This window comes from Spodoptera frugiperda, chromosome 12 (genome assembly GCF_023101765.2).
Source record: "Spodoptera frugiperda isolate SF20-4 chromosome 12, AGI-APGP_CSIRO_Sfru_2.0, whole genome shotgun sequence".
Classification (NCBI taxonomy): domain Eukaryota; kingdom Metazoa; phylum Arthropoda; class Insecta; order Lepidoptera; family Noctuidae; genus Spodoptera; species Spodoptera frugiperda.
The window spans coordinates 3,518,243-3,535,368 of NC_064223.1; the positions used below are offsets into that span (position 1 = coordinate 3,518,243).

The 17,126-nt window shown below is 34.0% G+C and overlaps 1 protein-coding gene across 25 annotated transcripts in view; it reads right to left on the reverse strand.

Moving 5' to 3' along the window:
• LOC118263166 (voltage-dependent calcium channel type A subunit alpha-1) overlaps positions 1-17,126 on the reverse strand; it is a 254,477-nt gene that overhangs the window by 102,930 nt on the left and 134,421 nt on the right. For all 25 annotated transcript variants that reach the window (XM_050697717.1, XM_050697720.1, XM_050697734.1 and 22 more), the window contains exon 3: positions 1,047-1,256. In XM_050697717.1, coding sequence (XP_050553674.1) covers positions 1,047-1,255 — 209 coding nt within the window. In that variant the 5' untranslated portion in view covers position 1,256. The remainder of the gene's footprint in view (positions 1-1,046; positions 1,257-17,126) is intronic.

Below are 17,126 nucleotides of genomic sequence, written 5' to 3' on the forward strand. Positions count from 1 at the left end.
GAATACGACTGGTTGTCATCATCTTTATGGTTTGTTTTTACATCTAATGGCAGGAAATACATTACAGAATAGTTTACTGTAAGTTTTCTGTCATGTATACTTTTGCTACGCAACTTTATCACAATATCGGCTTAAGTTTCACGTTTCATATGAAAAATATGTCAAATTTTACGTTAGTTAGGTTCACGGAAACTGTTTCCTACGTAACATAGCAAATAAGTCCAAATTAAGTGTTTTAGAATCATGTACCTTGACATATCTTACGTAGATAATTTGTTTTATTGACAAACATTGAGTATGTACATTCAAAATTATTTTTAATTTATTTTTAACTTTTCTATTAATAAGATACACAAAAATCTTTACGAAAATTTTGAACGGTAAATATTGTGGTTTCACAACAACATACAAATAGTATTTTTAGACAGGGCCCTTGTCTAAAAATATTATTTGCTCGTTCAGGCCTAAACAAATGTTATCTCGAAAATGCAGCGAGAAGAGAGGTGAGGAGATTCTAATGTTTATATTAGTATGATAGACTACTTGGGTAAGATTTTTTGTTTGATTTTATAAGTACGTACTTATCTGAAGTGTTATGTTACGAGGGGTCAACGTACCACGTTTTTACATAAAAACAAGATACTTTTAAATATATAGTAGTCAATATGTATATACATTATTCTTTATTTTCAGTTTATGGCCTAACTACACTGCAGTGTATTTTAATTATACTGCCCTCTATGAGGACTAGTGATAGATTATTTTACTTTAGTGGTCATTTACGTTTAGATTAGAGTGGAAGCGCAATAAATATATCTTAAGTTTTTTTATTTGATTCTATGATTGTACGTTATTTGTTACCTTATATTTTACTTGTTGTGTAACTTTAAACCTAATTTTAATTTAAGAAAATGTTGAATAATAGAACGTAAACTCAACTAATTCATTAAAAATATTTTCATAGAGAACCAATGTAGCTTCTTCATTGTTATTACCTATTGATTCCAAAGTGACAAAGTTTTAGTCCAAAATTAAAATACACTTACATAATGTCGCCCAACTTGAGTCTGGTATGTATAAGCGCGCATGTTTTGTGGTCCTGCGCAGCGAGTGCGGCCCGCCGGCGACGCATGGGCCGTGGCGACGCCGGCGGCGAATCGTCGGCGGCGGCCGCGCCAGCCGCATATCGGCGCACGCCCGGGGAGCTGCCGCGCCGGCGCACGGACGCGTGCCGCCCACCCACGCCGCCCAGCATCCTGAAACAATCAGAAAAATCTATTAATTTTTGTACATAGATCGTTATCATCGTTAGAATATTTCCAGCCATTATTTATTTATTTATTTAAAGTAAAATAGTATAACATTACAGTTTTTACACCAAATCGTTATACATTAATTTCATATTATATTGAGTCTGGTATGTATAAACGCGCATGTTTTATTATATTATTGAACATAGTCTCTTGTCATAGCACATCATTAAGCTTGTATCCACTATACCCAAACGAATACCTATTAAGCTGTTTATTTTTAAAATGTAACTGCACCAACAAGAAAATAACGAAAATACCAGTGGTAATTAAGCTTTTATTTATCAATATCAAAACATTGCAAAGATGGTCTAATTAGGCAAACAGTTTAAAAAAAATAAATAATATCAACCTTTCCAATTCCGTTTTTTGAATTGACAAGAAACCCTATTTACATTGAAAATTAAATTACTTTTAACCTTTTCAAGTTTAGTCGTCTGTAGCGCTCATTGAGTGAAGCCATCAAATATTCTAATTAAAGCGACCAGACTTTGGTCCTTAGAGTCGATGGACCTAATTATATGATTTCCTTATATAAATAAACATTTTACTAGAGTTTTAATTACTGGTCGTGGTACGTGGTTCCATGGTAGTAGAAAGTAAAGACAGTTTTTAGGTAAGATTCTCTATTCCAATGTATCTTATGATTAACGTTACTAAATTTAAAGGTCAATTAATTTGTTTGTACTAATTTTTTGTTGATAGGTCATTTAATTAACTTTTGTGTCCCTGTCACTGTTATGATATAAGACTGTAAAAAACATGACTTACATACAAATACAACAAAAAAAACTAGTAATTTTCATTGAAATTTCTGTACCTATTTCTAAAGTTCAAGACATATTTTCATAACTGTTATGCGTAGGAAAATAAGGTAACCTTATACCCACAGGACCAGAGTACCTATCTCATTTTCTCTAGAAGTTATACATTTACAATTTTAATTAAGCTCCTGTCCGCACGGAAAAGTAAACATCTGTGACGAAATATAATGAGAAACAGATTATATCTGAGATGATAGCAGATATGCTTACAGATTGAGCTTTGAAGATTGAAAGGACCAAATCTGGTCCTTATGTACGAAAAGGATTTTTCTTCAAAAGTAACTCCCTTTTGGGGTTGTTTTTCTTATGGGAGAGCGTCGGCTTTAAAATTTATCAGATTTAACTTTATAGATAGATATATTTACACATTTTCTTAGTTTAAAATTTAAATAAACAGTCATAGATGTGTTTTTAGTGGAACAATTTGGTACTTGGTCTTTGCTTTCGTATTGGGATGTACTTCAAGGAATAATGCATTAGCTACTCAGTTAACTACGTTGTTAAAAGAAATTTATATTACTATAGACATTTGTAAATATTATTTTCATCGAAGTCTCTGCTCAATGGTCGAGTGGTTGCAAGTACTACTGCTGAATTTTTTTTTTCAGTAAATGTGGAGTTTGAAATCATTCTGATTATCTGAAATAGGTTCATCTCCTATAACTAGAAAAATTATAACCTATGGTAAATTAAAATGTACCTATGTTACATTGTATACATATATGCCTACTGCTCATTCCTTCGGGGATTAATAAGCGATAAAACTCGTAATTTGTTTGAACGCAACAGGCAACATCTGGGTAATGAATTCTATACAATAGTGTATCGCAGAAATCTCACATAAGGCGGCGAGCGATCCGAATCAACAGGTAGATCAATTTAGACGAGTTCTCCGGATCGGAGCTTAGTGTCAGCCGCGGTTTCTAACTTTATCTTACGTCGACGTTTGAATTTAGAGAATTGGGTGGATGTGGCAAAATCAGGCGGTATATTGAGTTATCGGTAACATGGTGTACTTTTGTAAGGACGAAGGATAAGTCCTAAACTGTCCTAACTCCTATGTTTGATGGTTTCTGAGTCATTTGACAATCAACAACAATTTCATTCATGATCCACTAAAAATATATATGGGGATATGGCTAAATCTAAAGCTTGTTTCCGATTTTTGGCTAACCAATAATCAATCACTTGGTCACTTCTTTTTTTATTTAACTGTCAATTGGTCACTCATTCTCATGTTATAATTAGGTACTTTAACTTTGTACGAATAACATTCAAAGCGCAATACTGAATATTGATTACGAACATTAATTTCATATCTAAACTCTCTCCCCAAAATCACTTACACGATTCGAGCAAGCAACATCACCTCCAAAATTTCTCACATCCCAGTTGTGACGAGGTGGTGAGCTGGTCCCCAGTTGTATAAGGATAATGCTCTGGCGACTGACGTCCAATGATAGCGTAGTTACGTGCCCGAATAAAATTGGATTTAGCCACTGTTTGTACCAACATTTTGTTTGTTTCGAGCTCTTGTGTTGTTCCCAAGGATTTTAGTTTCGTTTCAATTGAAAAGGGAATGGCGAATCTCTTTTTAAGAGGTTTGGGTATTTGTGTTGTTTTAGTTGTGTAGGTAAGTTTTGCTGTTAGTTTGTGATAAGTGAATGGATGTGAATATGTTTAAAACTAGTGAATAAGTAGTTACTTTTAAGATGAGAATTATGGATATTCTCCTTATGGGTTGGTTGTTATATAGATCCGTATTTATACATTCAGCATTAGAAATCTTGTGGCTGATATGAAGACGATGAACAGTATTTTTTTTTCTTACAAATTCATTGCGTTACCCTAGGATTTCCTCCTGTGTCGTGGATACGTTTATAAACATACAAATTCACATACACGTGACACCCAGATCCGAAAAACAATTTGTGGATCTCGATACCCATATGTAGCAGCTCTTGAGCTACATGTGGGTATCGAGATTTTGGAAGACTTGGAGTAAGAAATCCAAATACTCAAGAAAAGAAAGATTTATATACGAGAAACATTTCACGGATTGCTTTCCACAAGTCAAAAACATCGAAGTACCTTTTATTCCTGTCAGCAATTTGTCCGTAATCGCTCAGGTCGACCAGAGATTTACTTTTACGACATGATTTTGTGTCCCGACGTTTAGAGGGTTGTTTTCCACTGTTTTATATTATTGTACAATGTTTTCATAAACTCTGAAACATTCTTTCGTTTGTAAACTGACCGGTTTGGTATGTATGGTAGCATTAATTGTTTTAATCCCTAAAGGGTTAGGCAGAGATGCACCTCTACAATTTTACACCTACATTTTTTAATATTCTGTTGTGAGTCTCATGTAGTAGGTAACTATTTATTGCCATACTAACTTTTGCGTTTACGTGAGATAAAAAGTATCCTACGTGATTGACGGATAAACATCCAAACATCTGAACAAACAAACAATTAGTACCATAGATACCGGACATAATTCGAGATTCCCAGCTTCACAAATAAATTTCCAAAAACTCAAAGTACATAAGTAGAACTTGCGACCCTTCAAACAAAGTATATTATTAATTATAAACACCCATTACATCACACTCTAATAGAGAAATATTGAAGGGAACTCAAGCAAAATACCCAAATAAGACATTTAAACTCTCAACCCATTTGTAATCAGATATTCCGAGGGAATAAATTGAGGTACCTCAGAATCTCATTACTTGTTGAAAATGTTCAGCGAAAATAGAAAATGACGCGTTTGTATCAAACTCATTTCGGGAGTACTCATTCGGTGAATGAATTGAATGCGAATAAGATGTTGCCGATTGAAATGCGAAGTTCATATGGCTGGTAGGTGAGTGTGTGAAAGTGTGTTTGCGAATGATTATATCAAGAGGTTTTGTGTTTGGTTTGGATATTTTTCAAATGTTATACATATGTTATTGTGATGTGCCAGATAGAAATATATTTGACACCATCGCCACTTCTACTCTTCCCGCGTGGTCGTAAGAGTTGATTAAAGTTCGAATAAATAGTTTATTTTTAATGTAGCACTATACTAGGATTTTCTCCTGTATCGTGGATGCGTTTACAAACATACAAGTTAATTTTAATGTGGCGGTGACTGACCAATCGGCTGCCGTGTATCATGTAGCGAGTTCGATTCCCGCATGGAAAACTTTTTATGCAATCTACTAATTGTTGTTTCGGGTCTAGGTGTAACGTGTATGTAAACTTGTATGCTTGTAAACGCACCCACGACTCAGGAGAAAATCCTAGTGCGGGGCAACGTTTAAAAAAAACTTCAAACTACAAAACTATAACATACTAAAGAAAGACATTATCCTCTTTTATCTATCTAAGTTTTTGTCTTCAATAAATCCAATGGTGCTATCGTCTTGGAGTTTGCGGACTAATAGCCCCCGCAGGCGACGAAGCCTACTCCTGATTTATATCAAACGACGGAAGATAAGCATCTGTTACTGTTATTTTCACTGCTTTCCGCTCTTTTTCCAGGAAAACGTGTTAATTAATTGAGACTTGTATTTACTCGTGGATCGTTGTGGGTTGGAAATGGGGATTGAAGTAAAAACTGACTGTGACTGCACGGTTGGTGCGGTAGCTGGGCAACCGGCTACCGTGCAACGTGTTGCGGGTTCGATTCCCGCACGGAGCAACTTTTTGTGTGATCCACAAATTGTTTTGGATCTGGGTGTCATGTATATTTGAACTTGTATGTTTTTAAACGCACCCACGACACAGGAGAAGGTCCTAGTGTGGGGCAACGTTAAAAATACATCACATGAGTTATGAGTTAAAATAGTAACACGACATTACACATCAACAGCCAATAAGTAGATATTGCTTAAGGTTTGAAGCATCAATCACTACGGTTGCTTAATGCGGGTTGGCAATTTCAAACTTATAATTAAAAATTATAAGCCCAGGTTTTCTCCCGATGTTTTCCTTCACCGTTCGTCAGTGGTGACCAAAAAAAAAAAACATTCAATGAAACATTTTATTTTATCAAAAGAACAAATCTAAAATATTCATGAGTTTCCCTTATTAATTGCCCGCGAAGTTGGCCAACATTTCGAATAATAACACTGGCTATTTATTATGACTAGTAGAGAGTTTTGTAGGTTGGTACTTCGGTACTAACATTTCGTAAAGTTGGCAGTACTGGTCAAAAGTTTCTTTCGCCACGGACGCGGTCAGCGGTAATTGTATGATTTCATAATAATATTATTTCTATTTTCTTCATTAATTTTATTTCCATTTCCTGGCAATTTTGTTAGCGGAGTTTGTTAATGAAATGTTATGAGTTTTTTCATTTTGTTTTGGCTTTTATTAAGATGGTGTAATTCAAATTGTCTATTTTTAATGTTATGCTCACTTTTTGACCTTTATGTTATAAATATAAAGTAAATGTATACGATTCATTATGAGTTCGTTATCACTTTTTACTCGACCCGCAACACGTATTATGGTTTATTATTTTAAAAAACGTAACGCTGTACACTTGGTCTTACTGAGAATAACTGCAGACATCAAAAATAGACATTTCGATTTTATGTTGTGGCGACATAGACACAGATGACAGATGTCATATATAGATGATCGACGAACAAATCAACGAATGAAGTCATAAATTCTATATCGCACATATGAAGTACGTATACGACAAACGAATCAATATGGATAGTAAATCTCAAAGAACAACAGTTGGGCACATAGCCCGCCAGCCACGATCACCTCACTTGGTCTGAGGAACCTCCTTCTCTTAGGAAACGATGCCTGTATTTACACTACAAAACAACTCTTTCTTCTATTTACCTTAACAAGCGAGAAAAGTATAATTTAAAATGTAAATTAAGTCTATTAGGCGTACAATCAGTAAGTGTCTGTATTCATTCTAGCGAGGAAATTACCTGAACAGAATTTGGTCGCTAAGACAAAATGTCCTCCTTATAAATACCTAATAACAAATTATAAAACTAATAGACTGGCCTTTGATATCTAAAGGTTCACGAGGAATTAATTTTCAATGTAAATAATCAAATTCTCTACCTTTATAATGACAATATTTTAACAAATTATTAGTTAAAATGACTTCGTGAAACGGTTTGAGGTGAAAGAATTTTCTTCTTGAAATTATTTTCCATTGTCGCAAATTGGACCCTGAATTTAATTATACCGTTTACCGTCTTTTATGCCCTAATCTAGATTTTCGGGTCTGTATATCGGTCTATGGTTAAATTGTGCCTAGTTATTATATTTGATTTACATGGAAAAGTTGGAAATACAATTTTTATTGGACTTCAAATAAGATTTTATTCATTTTCGTGAGACATACTAAATTATTTATTATGTTATCGGCTTACTCACGTAACTGTTTGTCGAGAAACTCGACTAATTTCAAGCCATGCTAGAGGCTGCCGCGACTCACGACACGGCAATTGTCATGCTGCTACTGTTGTTACTGAATGCTGTTCATGAATTTAAAGGATGAGCTGGAAGCTCATCCTTTACATTACCTTTACCTTTACCTTTACTTACATGGCTTGAAACTAGTCCAGTTCTTCGTCAAAGAGTTACGTGAGTAAGCCGATAACGGAATAAATTTTCTTTTGTAAATCTGCATAAAGTGTAATTTCACTGCTTAAAGGCTCATCCATTGCTTTCTAGTTTTTAAATTTCACATTTGAGCTAAAAACACAATTCCTTTCCTCATTTCGACTACAACTTCACAGCGACAACGGTCCTCCATTATTTTTTGACAAAACATCAGTCTAGTTGGCACTACTGAGGACAAAGAGGGAGTCGTAACCTCTCAAAGAGGATCAAAGTCCATCAGAGGGAAACTTATTTAATTTGTATCCTGTATCAACAAGCTGATTACTGTTGCCACGTTTTATGTATTTTTAGTGGAACCAGGGTTTCGGTGTTCGAGCTTGTTTGAATTAACGAGTGAATTTTAGTTGTTGAGATATTATGTGAATTTAGTTTAAATGAATAATCAAAAATGTACTATAAGTTTAACTTATTATAAACTAAACTTTATAATTTTTATAATAAATATCGTGAGACATACTAAATTAACTAAAAAATCACGGTTTATTTACGTATATTAATGCAGAAAAGCTCTACTAGTTTCGAGTCACACAGGGACTTTAAACATTTAATTTAAACTTTCTAAGTTTATAAATACCTTAATAAAGTCCCAATCTTTTCTTTAAATTAAAAATATTCTACTAACTAGTAGTTTTTACCATTAGTGGGTTGTTTAAGTAAGATAACGTAGTAACTAAAAGTAGTAAGGAAGTTAAGAAAGATATTTAATGGTTACTTAAACTATTCCTTAGCCACAATTTTGTTATGAAGACAATTGCTAAAGACTAAGTTAAGTAACCATTAATTAATGATTCTGAGTACGTCAGTTAGAGTTGTTAGACCGTTTCAGCGAAATTGGGTAATATAATATTGTTAAATGTTTTTATTACATATTTATAATCACAACTTCGTGAATAGCTGTCTTCTTAAGAAGTTGTTCGCATTTGAATTTGTTTGTGATTCATGAAAGTTATGATGAAAAAGGTTTTATTAGGACAGATGTTGGGATTTTGTTAACATGTTTAGACAGCTTAAGTGGTAAAAGACCAGTTTTTAGGTTAGCTGAGGATTTGAATAGTACATTCTATTAAGGCCACGTTTGTTTTTTTAACGGTGCTTTTCCACCAGAGATGTGCTATGCTACGTTGCTGTGGATACGTTTGGCTACCACCAATCATATTCATTGGTATACATAGCATAGCACTGGAAACGGTTTTTAACATCTAAGCTATGTGTTTTTTTATATGGAAAGATGTGTGCTATGGATGGCTTTCTTACTATCGATACATCATGTACCCGAGCTGCGCATCTTACCCGCACAGCTACATAGCTTAGTATTAGTAGAAACGGTCACACAGTTTCACAGATCAGCTATTACATCTTCGTAGCCTAGCTACATAGCATAATATATCTGGTGGAACCACCCATAGACTTACACGCCCACCCAAGCATACAAAAAATTCCAACAACACTATCATATACAAACATATCTGGTCGTATTTTATTTAAAGGTAGACGATGCCATGTATGTCATGTATTACCACATAATCTCATAACTTAGGAACCGTAACTACCGCGGTCAGAGAGTTAGTTATTAGTTTGTGACATTAAAACACTTGTTTAAGTTATGCAATCACCTACTAAGTGCCTAGCTTAAGTGCTTCTAAGTTAGCGCTAAGTTCCCAGTTCCCAACTTAGTGCCAAAATGTGGTTCGACTGTGGTTCAACTTAGGAACTGCACTCCTGCGCTTGACTAAGCTTATAATTGAATATTTAAACCTTTTTATTAAAAGATGCTTAGAACTTCGATGCTTTTAGAATTTTATTAGAAACCTATTTTAAGTGTCGAGTAAGATATTAGATTAGTTTTGTATAACGAATACATTCAATAATTTCTTGTTCAATACGTATCTACCTACATTGCTTTACAAATTCATTATTTGATGGATGGATGGTGTCCAAACGGCGAAGTATTTATTTTAAAGTGTCGTTATAATTTAATGTAAGTCTACAGCTAAATGTGTCTTAATGTGCAAGTGCACCTCTGCCTACCCCTTCGGAGATAAAAGGCAGGACGTTGCATGTCTCCAGTAAATACGTTTTGTCAAACATACGCAAGAAAATTCCATACATTATAACATGTATAGAGAACTTAAATTCATACAAACAAGTCCGACATAATACTGTGCACAATATCAAAGGAAAATATATGAATAAAGAGAAAAATGTTCTTTGAAGTATTTTCAGTGTTTATTGAATGAAATATAGCGCAGGAAAATACCTTCTATTTCGACTTAAGACGTCTTAAAATCACTACTAGTACAAGCTGGAGCGACTCAAAAATAGGCCACTCTATTCACAGGGCTTCCAAACGGTAAGGGGTGTTGCACATTCAAGACTCGCGGCAGCAACAACATGTACTTATATTGAGAGAGAATTTTTGCTTCCCGACTCTTTTTCTCTAATTCAAATAGGTATTAAAGGAAATTAAGACAGCGTACGGCATGTATCAATGTGACTTTTTCCGAGTTATATGTACTTTCTAAGATTATTAAGATTCCACTATCGAACCATAAAGGAAAAAATCCTGAGGAAACCTGGGCTTACAATTTCTAATTATAAGTTGGAAATCGCCAACCCGCTTTGAGTAAACGTGGTAATGCTCAAACTTTCTCCGTGTGAGAAGAGGTCTTTGGTCAGAAGTGGCCTCTTATAGACTGTTGATGTGAAGAAAGTGAAGGTATAGGAAATGAGATTCTTACCAAATTCCAAGTATTGTAGGTACTTATAAATAATGTAAGTAAACATTTTTATTCGACAATTGCTGCATTATACTTTTGTATTTATAAGTAACTATTTACGGTATTTCATGAAGGCTTATTAGAGGGTTTATTGCTAATTCAGTATGTTGAAAAGTGACTGTCTAACCAAAAATATGTCTGTTCAATTTAACAAAATATTAATTGACAAAAGAGTCGACATTCGTTTCAATTAATAGCTGTTGTCGTTCGTGTGCGTCAATACTAATGCCAGGTAGGTAGTTGCAACTTTGATGAGTTTCAACTGAACAAAATACGGCATAGTAGAACGTTTTTTACGTTATTGAATAGTACGTAACAAACAGGTACACAGCAGGTGTTATATCATATGGATGGAAAACCTATATTACCCCGGGATATGTTAAATAGTTCTGATCTATACATATAATAAAATCGTAGAAAAGTGCTGTCTGTACATTGAAAATAAAAATAAAAAAAATAGCAGGGGTTATTGTTATGTCGATGTCGAACCCAAAAATGTAATTAACTTTTTTTTGTCTGTTTGTCTGTTTGTCTGTTTGTCTGTTTGTCTGTTTGTCTGTTTGTCTGTTTGTCTGTTTGTCTGTTTGTCTGTTTGTCTGTTTGTCTGTTTGTCTGTTTGTCTGTTTGTCTGTTTGTCTGTTTGTCTGTTTGTCTGTTCGTCTGTGCGCGCTAATCTCAGAAACGGCTGATCCGAGTTGGATGCGGTTTTCACGAATATATTGTGGGATGCTTAAATTTACATTTAGTGTTTGTTTCATGTCAATCGGTTCATAAATAAAAAAGTTATGTCAAATTAAAGAATCACGTCGAACATTCTATGCTTATACCATTAATCTCCGCAACTATTTGACGGATTTGGTTGAAATTTGGTACAGATATAGTTTAGAACCTTAGAAAGGACATAGATATATTTTTATTTCAAAAATCAAAAAATAAAAATAAGAAATAAATTATTTATAAATAATTCTATGTCGATCGTTACACGACTTCGGTTCATGTTATTGTTTTAATTTATCGAAAAAAAGTAAATAAATAGTAAAAAGGTATGAAAAAAATAATATCAATATAATAAAACATTTAGTACAAAGAAAATGCTCTAACGGAGTATAGATAATTCTATGTCGATCGTTACACGACTTCGGTTCATGTTATTGTTTTAATTTAGTAAAAAGGTATGAAAAAAATAATATCAATATAATTAAACTTTTAGTACAAAGAAAATGCCCGAACGGAGTATAAATAAATAATCCAAGTTGTCTTTATCCTCGATAGATGGCGTTGGGATCGAAATAGATCGCGCTATGGTTTCGTTACATTCATTTGGTTGGGTATCGGCCGAGCGCTTCGGTACTATCGTAGAAAAAGTGTATTATCAGTCGTATGATTATTTGTCTGTAGTGGTCCTGCTGTTTCGTATATTCTAAATTGGTTTCGTTGTATTTGTCAATTAATAAGTTTATTTGTTGGGTTTTCCTGGTTTTTTGGTTAAACTATTTAACGTAGGTTTAGTTTGATATCGATTATTAGTAGTTACTGTAGTTAGTTTTTTTAATAAAATTGTAAGTCTATTTTTTTTTTAATTAGATTAGATTTAAGTCGTTTCTTTTAAATTATTTAGTTTAAGCTTGGTTATTATAGCATAGAGGATAGGTTGTAATATAGTTTCTTTTTTAATTGTTATAAATTCGTAATTCGTAGCTTTCTTTAGTTTTAAGTTAGTTTAAGTCCGTTTTTAAACTATTTTTTCAATGCCCTAAGTGAGTATACATCTATTAAATTCAAACGCAGAGCTCATTATGTTGATTTTTGAAGAGTTCCCTGGAATATCTTCCACATCTCATTTTTGAAGAGATCCCGCGAGATCGGGAACTATGTGGTTAAAACCAAAAATTTGCCGGAAGTCACTATTCCACGCGAACGAAGTCGCGGGCAAAAGCTAGTACTTAATAAAATTTTATTTCTAGACTGACTATTCGTTACTAAAATTTACGTAACTGAAATTTTCGAAATTCTGGATTGTATGTGGATTTCTTTATTTTTGACAATTTAAAGTGTGTTTACTATAATTACAGCTCTGTCTATACTTATGCTTTGTCATATGTAAAATCTAATCTCCACACTTCGCAAATAAACATTCTTATTAAAATATCTACCTGACAAACTATCATAGACGTTACTTGATATCTTTGAAATAACATCAAAGCCTTCTTGCTGAAATATCATCGGGTTCTCTACCTGAAACAAGAGAAGACAAGTGTTACTTCACGGGGTAGACTATACGAGTATTACTGAAACTAATTAGTAACGAAGTAAGAACGCAATATTTTCCAGATAATGATGCTAAAAGAATATTTTTGTATCACAATGTAAATATATTTTGTTATGCTAGTTGGCAGTTTGATTTGGATAGTTACTTTTTTCATTTATTTATTGTTATTATTGATGCGAGAAAAGTTGAAAGCAAAAATAGAATTTGTTGGTTTGTTTACGACAAACAAACCTTGTAGCTATTAAATCACGGACTATAAGTAAGGACAGTACCATATTAAAATGTAACTAAAGCATACTGTAAACGTGACGAATGCATGCATTCCGTCTAATATTGCCGTTTCGTGGGCAGTTTTAATTGTTTCTAAGCAAGCTGTAAGGATTTGTTATTTGTAGACAGCCTATACAATATTTTTTTTAATAGTGCATGCATTCGTCATGTGACGCAATGTGGTTAAGTTGCTTTTCCACAAGATATGTAGCTATGCTACGAAGATGTAATAACTAAGTTGTGAAACTATATGACTGTCCACTGATATTAAACTATGTAGCTGTGCGATGAACATACGTAGCTCGAGTTTGTAATGTATCGGTAGTAGGGAAGCCATCCATAGCACAAATCCGTAGCACGCATCTATAGCACGCATCCATAGCACGCATCTTTCCATATAAAGAACATAGTTCTGCTAACTATGCTATTTGTACCAATTATTATGATTAGTGAAAGCCATACGTCTCCAAAGCAACGTAGCATAGCACACCTCTGGTGAAAAAGCAGCTTTACTCTAACAGTATGAAGCAACTCGTTCCAATTGTTAGTATGTACTACAATGGTACTACATCTTTACCCACCCTCTCTGATGACACTGAGCTTGATATTATATATCTACGTATTAATAATAAATAGAACGCGACATATTTCGGTTTGTTCACAGTATATTCACGTCTATTCATCTCGTATTAACACAATGTGGGTCGCAGGTGTTGTAATCAAAGGGCGCGGTATCAACTAAACACAATTTGTGTAATATTACATTCTCAATTGTGTTATAATGACGAAATTTGACGAAATTTTAGCAAGACGAGATGTTTTTGAGGATGTTACGTTGTTTATTAAAGGAGGTTTAATGTTATATTGTGATGTAGGTATCTTTGTTGTTATTTGTATCGTTTTTCAAAGTAGGAATTTTAGTGTCGTGTATGTTTTTGCGTTTGTCTTGATTTTGCTTGTTTTTACTCTTTACTTATAAATATACAGTTTTTAATAAAGAAACTTCTTTAAAAAGACGTTGCTCCAAACTAGACTTTTGTTTTGTATTGTGGGTGCAACAAACACACAATTTCACATACACCCAGACTCGAAACAAAATTTGCGGATTACACAAAGAATTGCTTCGTGCGGAAATCGAATCCGCTACCCGTTGCGCGGCAGCCGAGCCGGTTGCCCAGTCATCGCACCAGTCATGCAGTCTGATTACTATGTTTATAAAAGGTAATGTACCTAATAAATAAACCTTAAAAAATTTCAAAAGTAAACAAGTAAAGTTAATAAAATAAAATCATAAACACTGAAAAAGCCAATAAGATTATAATACTGTTCTTACAAGCTAAAATAATGTTCAATATTTAATTGGCAGTCTGATCAAATAAACCCGAGATAAGCCGGTTAAGCAATCCACGTAAAACAAATTTCCGGAGGTTTTAAACGAAGGTTATTAATGACTAGCTTCCGCCCGCGACTCCGTCCGCGTGGATGTCGGTCTTCGCGTGGATGTTTTATATCTCCATTTTGAGTAACTCTAACAATGACATCTTTTAAATATCTATTGGACCCAAATACGGCTAGGCCCATAATAATTAAGGATAACCCTCTACTGTTGTTGAGCTTGCGTTCTGTAGTATAAAAATGAAAAATTAAGACATTTTTTCTACGTATTTTTCCAGGATAAAAAGTATCCTTTTTTATGCCTAGGAAAATAAGGTATAATTACACCAAGTTTCATCGAAATCGAACCGTTAGTTTTCACGTGATGCCTGAACATACAGATAGACAGACAGACGGACAGACAAAAAAAATTAATCACGTACAGAATTGACCATTCTACAGATTTATTATATGTATAGATAAAACTTCATACCTATAATTAATAAAAGTACCTACGCCTTTACCTACTTAATATAAACTAAGCGTAATTCATGTATATCTTTAGTATTTCTGTACCGATTTCTATGATTCTTTTTTTATTAAATAGGTAATAATGTTAACTTTTTTTAATTAGGGATGAATGAGTGTTATAAATGTAAGAATAGGTAGACAAATATAATCAGAAAGCTCCGAACTGCTAAGCTATCGGGAGTTATACGTGTTATTGTGAGTCAACCATAAAAGATAGACATTTGCTATCGTTGAATATTTTTTAAACAATTTTAAGGAGAACATTTCCGTCATACATGATTTCTGTGTAGCTTTAACCATTAAGGCTGCACACGCGACGGAAGCTTCAAAAATGGAGTAAGTTCTCCCATTTTCCCAACATTTCCCTTCACTGCTCTGCTCCTATTGATCGTAGCGTGATGAAAAGTATACTATAACCTGACCAGGAGTATGAAGAACAATTGTACCAAGTTTCGTTGAAATCGGTCGAGTGGTTTTTATTTCTATAAAGAACATACAGACAGACAGACAGACAGACAGACAGACAGACAGACAGACAAAAAAAATTCTGATTGCATTTTTGGCGTCAGTATCGATCACTAATCACCCGCTGATAGTTAATTTGGAAATATATTTCATGTACAGAATTGACCTCTCTACAGATTTATTATAAGTATAGATTATCAATTATTTCTTCAAATTAATTTCCTTATATTACTGGGGAAAATCCTTTTAGTATCCAACCCTTTAAGCATCTCTCCATTTTAATTTTATGTTTTTTAAAAGCGTAGCGAGATGTTAAAAAGTCTATATTTTATGTTTTATTATAACTTTCGTGAGACATAGGTGGTAAATTACTCGTAATTATTATGATTTTCGGATTTCACATGTAATTAACTGACGAATTAGTAGTAGCGTGACAGTCACCGCGTCGTGTGTCTTTTATGGTATAAGCCGGCAAACAAGCAAACGGATCACCTGATGGTAAGCAATCACCATGGTCACCCAAAACACCAGAGGCGCTACAGACCGGCTTTTTTGGGTTTAGGGATTTTAGGGTTAATGAGGAATCGATGATTGGGAAACTGGCCCTCCGGTAATCTTGCTCATACAACGAAACACAACGCAAGCGTTGTTTCACATCAATTTTCTGTGAGCTCATGGTATTACTCTAGTCGAACCGAAGCATGGCTCACCCACACTTTGATGGTGATTGACTAAAACTAAATCGTTATCGTATCAGATCCACAGACCTTCCAAACGAATATAAACATTTCTTCGAATCAAACTAGCACAAACTCAGAAACAGTCGTTAATCATCATGCATGCGATTATTGCATAAAAAAGCTTTTAGTGGCAACAAAGATCGGCATGGATTTGATATACATACCTAATGGTCAGGTCGGGGTCAATGCCCGCGGGCCCTATTCTAGCCATTCATCATGGAAGTGACGAATTGATTCTGTTACTAGCTATGTTGAAGGAAAGTAGGTAACGAATATGGTATTTTTTGCTACTACCTATGGAAGAACTTATAAGTAGAACTTTTTTTAATTTTTTTTGCATTGTAATGTGTAAACAGTTGTAGAACTGTCTGTCAGTCGATTTGTGTAGATAAATCGAGAAGTTAATATAACTTACGTATATGCATGTTGCAGGTTTTGAACTTATTGTTACCTATATTTTTTGACTGGTTTATTAACAAAATATCAGCCTAACATTCCCTACAGTAAGGGAAAACAATATCAACACTACGTTATATATTTTCAATCACCAAAAAATGAAATCTATACAGCCGACCACCACACATGTGCCTACGATGGTCATCTCAAAAGATACTCTACTTCAAACATGTTACGTCACAAGACCGCTCCACCTCAACTATTCCCATAGCTCTCATGAAAAGCTAGTAAGCAGCCCAATACACTGATAATCTTGTACTGCACCATCCTGATTTCCCTTAGGATAAGCCGTATCCTAAGCCAAGCAAATACTGGCTATATCTATATGAGTATTTTAAGAGTATATCGTGAAAATAAAACTAGTGTCTTCTAGTATCTGGTTGTAGAAAATAAATAAATAAGAAAGTTAGTGTGATTAAAAATTACTTTTAAGCTTTATCCTATTTTTTTTATGGAAC